Raw genomic sequence first — 4,954 nt, 5'->3', positions numbered from 1 at the left:
TTTTTTTTTTTTTTTTTTTTTTTTTTGCATTTCTTGTAAGGCAAGTGTAGTGGTGATGAACTCCCACAGGTTTTGTTTCTCTGTGAAAGTCTTTATTGCTCCTTTGTTTCTAAAGGACAGACTTGTTGGGTATGGTGTTGTTGGTTGGCAGTAGTTTTTTTTTTTCCTTTCTCTACTGTGTATGATTCCACTCTCTCCTGGACTGCAGGTTTCTGGTGAGAAGCCTTCTAATAGTTTTATAAGTGTTCCCTTATATGTGATGAGTTGCTTTTCTCTTACCGCTTTCAAAATTCTATGCCTTTCACTTTTGGGAATATGTTTGTGATGTGTCTTGGTGAAGATCTCTTTGTATTTAATCTGTTTGGGGTTCTTTGGGCTTAATGAATCTGGAAGTCTATTCCTATCCAGATTTGGTACATTTTCTTTCATTATTTCTGTAATTATACTTTTTTTTTTTTTTTTTTGACAGAGTCTCGCTCTGTCACCCAGGCTGGAGTGCAGTCGTGCGATCTCGGCTCGCTGTAAGCTCTGCCTCCCGGGTTCATGCCATTTTCCCACCTGAGCCTCGTTAGTAGCTGGGACTACAGGTGCTCACCACCATGCCTGGCTGATTTTTTTTTTCCTTCGTAGAGACGGGATTTCACCATGTTAGCCAGGATGGTCTTGATCTCCTGACCTCGTGATCCACCCACCCTGGCCTCCCAAAGTGCTGGGATTACAGGCGTGAGCCACCACGCCCAGGCTGTAATTATACTTTCTGCACCTTTCTCTTTCTCTGATGCTCCTTGGACCATGATAATACCTATACTGTTTTGCTTCACGGTAACCCATCAGTACTGTTGGTTTTATTCTCTCTTTTTCATTCTTTTTTTTCTTTTTGTTCCTGTGATTTGAGATTTCAAATGATCTGTCTTCAAGCTCACTGATTCTTTCTTCTGCTTAATCAACTCAGCTGTTGAAGCTCTCCATTGGATTTTTTATTTCATATATTGTGTTGTTTGATTCCAGAATTTCTGTTTGGTCCTTTATTATGGTGTCTGTATGTTTATTAAACTTCTCATTTTGTTCATGTATTGTCTTTCTGACTTCACTTACTCGTCTATCTGTATTTTTTTTGTAGCTGACTAAGCTTCTTTAAAATGAGTATTTTCAGTTCTTTGTCAGGCTGTTGTAAATCTCCATTTGTTTAGGGTGGACTACTTGTGTTTTATTTTGTTTCTTTGGTGCTGTCATGTTTCCCTGATTGCTCATGAGCCTGTGGCAATGTGCTGGAATGTGCGCTTTGAAGAAGCAGGGACTTATTCCAATATTTACAGACTGGCTTTGTCAGGGAACACCCTTCACCAGTCAGCCTGTACACAGATTTTGGTCAGGTCATGTGGTGTGGTTCAAAGGTGGTCTTGTTGCTGGTGTCCTCAGGCAAGCCAGTTTGGTATCCAGGCATGTGTGGGTAAGCCGAGAGCCCACATCCAGAAAGGTGACCTGAAGCCTCAGTCCATGGGTCCTAAACTGGCACTGGCATGGGTCTTGAGTTTGAGTCTGCAGATGTCAGCCAGGTGATGGCATGGGCCTCATCCCTAGGTCCACAGGGAAGGGCCTGGATCCTGAGTTCATGGGGACTTACCTGGCACTGGGGCAGACCTAGAAGCTGAGTCTGTGGGGGTAGGCCAGGATCCTGGGTCTGTAGTCTAGCCTTGACGACCCCATTGAAGACTGACCTCTCATCCTTATCATATTCTTGTCTCTATGTGCTTCTAGATTTCTGTTTCCTGCACTTTCTGGCTCTTTTTCCACAGGGATGCATTGGATGATTTCTGTCAGTCAGGCACCATGCTAACGGGGGTTAAGAGGCCCTGCCCTCATGGAGCTTTCTTTCTGGGATGGTATCAAGACTTACAAATAGGCTGGGTGCAGTGGCTCACACCTGTAATCCCAGCACTTTGGGAGGCCAAGGCAGGTGGATCACAAGGTCAGGAGATCAAGACTATCCTGGCCAATGTGGTGAAACCCTGTCTCTACTAAAACTATAAAAATTAGCTATGCATGGTGGTGCATGCCTGTAATCCCAGCTACTCGGGAGGCTGAGGCAGGAATATCACTTGAACTAGGGAGTTGGAGGTTGCAGTGAGCCGAGATTGTGCCACTGCACTCCAGCCGGGTGACAGAGCAAGACTCTATCTAAAAAAAAAAAGGCCGGGCGTGGTGGGTCAAGCCTGTAATCCCAGCACTTTGGGAGGCCGAGACAGGTGGATCATGAGGTCAGGAGATCGAGACCATCCTGGCTAACACGGTGAAACCCCGTCTCTACTAAAAAAATACAAAAAACTAGCCGGGCGACGTGGCGGGCACCTGTAGTCCCAGCTACTCGGGAGGCTGAGGCAGGAGAATGGCCTAAACCCAGGAGGCGGAGCTTGCAGTGAGCTGAGATCCGGCCACTGCACTCCAGCCTGGGCGGCAGAGCGAGACTCTGTCTCAAAAAAAAAAAAAAAAAAAAAAAAAAAAAGAAAGAAAAAAATTACACACGAATACACATAACAGTCAGGATGTCCTGATGGGAACCATGAAGAATAGTTAAGTGATAGGTGAGACAGACAAGGTTGGTGGGGCCTCTCAGGGATGGTGATTTGGGCTGATATTTCAAGTTGGACAGGGCCAGTCTTGCAGAGAGCCAGGAAGAGTGCTCTTGAGAAGGCCCTGCAGGAATGAGAACCCCAGGTTTCAGGGGCTTAGGGAGACTGAGCGAAGACAGGGAGCCACTGTGGTGAGTGGACAGCAAACAAGTCAGGTGGACCAGCGTGGGCACAGATCACATGTACAGGAGATTGGATGTTATTTTGTGAGTGAGGGTATAAAAAAAGTAAAATATATCAGTGATGTGTATTGATTACATGTTGAAATGTAGTATTTTAGATATTTTAAGTTAAAACTATATTGTTAAAATTAATTTGGCCTCATCCTTTTTACTATTTTAATACGGCTGTCATAGAATTTGAATTTTGCATGTGGTGTGTATTATATTTCTGTCAGCAGTGCCCATCAAAGGTATGTAATAGATGCTGAATTCATGACAAGACCAAGCCTGGAAGAGTGGATTTCTCTGTCTGGATTCCACTAAGAGTGAAAAGAGAAGTTTTTCAGCCACTGTCAGCCTCTAGGAATTCTGTGGCAACTCATTCATTGGCTTTTCTCTCCCTTCCCAGGATCTCATAGATTAGAACATACTGGAGACTGTAACCTGTGCACAGAGGGTGTGGATTACACCAACGCTTCCAACAATTTGTTTTCTTGCCTTCCATGTACAGTTTGTAAATCAGGTACAGACTGTGTGCACCTCTTGTCCAGAGGTGGAGTGTGGGACAATGAGGTGGGAGTTGTAGCCGATGTGAGTCAGGGAACCAAGTTCCAGCCCAACTTGGTCTTCATCACCCTGTTTCATGATTATATATTTGACTGATTAAAAAAAATAGAAAGAAATCTTTTCTGTAATGCATGCCACCTGGCTGGGGAATCTTCTAAACTGTCAGCTGCAAGAGGGTAGGGGGATCATTAAAGCACAGAGAAGGCCTGGTCCAGTGGACAGGGTTGGGTTTCAGCAGTGGGACGGGTCTGCTCCAGGGCCAGGCTCTCTCCCCCAGGCTCTGTGCTTCTGGCAGGTGCTCGGCCTCACTCAGCCTTCAGGTTCTCAGGCCCCTTCCTCCTCCCCAGCAGGCCCAGGATTTAGGGAAGTCCCCTAAGGGCTCCTCTCCTTGCAGAGTCTCTCAGGTGATGCCCTTGCACCTCCTTTGCTATTGACCATGCCATCTAAACAATGCTTTTCCCCTAATCTGATGTAATAAATCATGAATCATGCTCCCTTTTATGACTCTTCTGAGTATTGGTGACAGCTGAAGGGTGGGTGTCCTGTATGAGCCCTGGGTGTGCTGGTGCAGAAACTGGCCCTCAGAAATCCTTGGTGAACTTGGCTGAGCTGAGTAGGAGCGGGTGGGTGGTAAGGAAGGTTGAGGGATACATCAGGGAAACATATTCCCAAAACCTTATGCTCTGTTGTCAGGTCAAACAAATAAAAGTTCCTGCACCATGACCAGAGACCCAGTGTGTCCGTGTGAGGAAGGCACCTTCTGGAATAGGAACTCCCCTGAGATGTGCCAGAAGTACAGCACAGGGTGAGACAGCAGCCAGGGGCTCCCGGCAGCTTTCAGGAACCCAAGAAGACCTGAGTCACCTGGTACCCCTATTTCTCCGCTGACCCCATGGAGCCTCCAGACCCATGGGGTGTCCCTGAGCCTGTGGGGTCTCTTGGGTCTGCAGTGGCCCCTCCTGGTCCATCTGCCTGTCCCCACCCCTGCCCCCTGCAGCAGCCCCTTCCCACCCTTCCCCAGCATGAGTCCCCTTGGCCAGACCGACTTGTTCACTGGGCACAAGAGGCAACTTTCTAGATCCCTTGATCCTTTTCATCAAACCTAGGAAATGCAATTTCCTTTTGAAATGAGAAGAAAGCCGGGCGCGGTGGCTCACGTCTGTAATCCCAGCACTTTGGGAGGCAGAGGTGAGCGGATCACTTGAGGTCAGGAGATCGAGACCAGCCTGGCCAACATGGTGAAACCCCATCTCTACTAAAATACAAAATTAGCCGGGCTGGTGGCGGGCACATGTAGTCCCAGCTACTCGGGAGGCTGAGGCAAGAGAATCGTTTGAACCCAGGAAGCGGAGCTTGCAGTGAGCCAAGATCGCGCCACTGCACTCCAGGCTGCGCAACAGAGCGAGACTCCATCTCAAAAAAAAAAGATGAGAAGAAAACACTTGAATCCAGTCTGGATTGTATTTGTTGCTATACCAAGCTGTTTTAAAAAATGTTATTTTTTAGGCCGGGCGCGGTGGCTCAAGCCTGTAATCCCAGCACTTTGGGAGGCCGAGACGGGCGGATCACGAGGTCAGGAGATCGAGACCATCCTGG

The 4,954-nt window shown here is 47.3% G+C and overlaps 1 protein-coding gene across 1 annotated transcript in view; it reads left to right on the top strand.

The window, feature by feature from the left end:
* Window positions 1-4,954, top strand: part of TNFRSF10C (TNF receptor superfamily member 10c) — a 17,909-nt gene that overhangs the window by 11,164 nt on the left and 1,791 nt on the right. Inside the window, exons 3-4 of the mRNA XM_017889959.1 lie at window positions 3,201-3,314; window positions 4,052-4,163. Of these exons, the coding sequence (XP_017745448.1) occupies window positions 3,201-3,314; window positions 4,052-4,163 (226 nt within the window). The remainder of the gene's footprint in view (window positions 1-3,200; window positions 3,315-4,051; window positions 4,164-4,954) is intronic.

Source organism: Rhinopithecus bieti, unplaced genomic scaffold (genome assembly GCF_001698545.2).
Source record: "Rhinopithecus bieti isolate Rb0 unplaced genomic scaffold, ASM169854v2 scaffold_20129, whole genome shotgun sequence".
Lineage (NCBI taxonomy): Eukaryota > Metazoa > Chordata > Mammalia > Primates > Cercopithecidae > Rhinopithecus > Rhinopithecus bieti.
The sequence above is the reverse complement of the archived record's forward strand: the minus strand, read 5'-3'. Positions and strand labels throughout refer to the sequence as shown.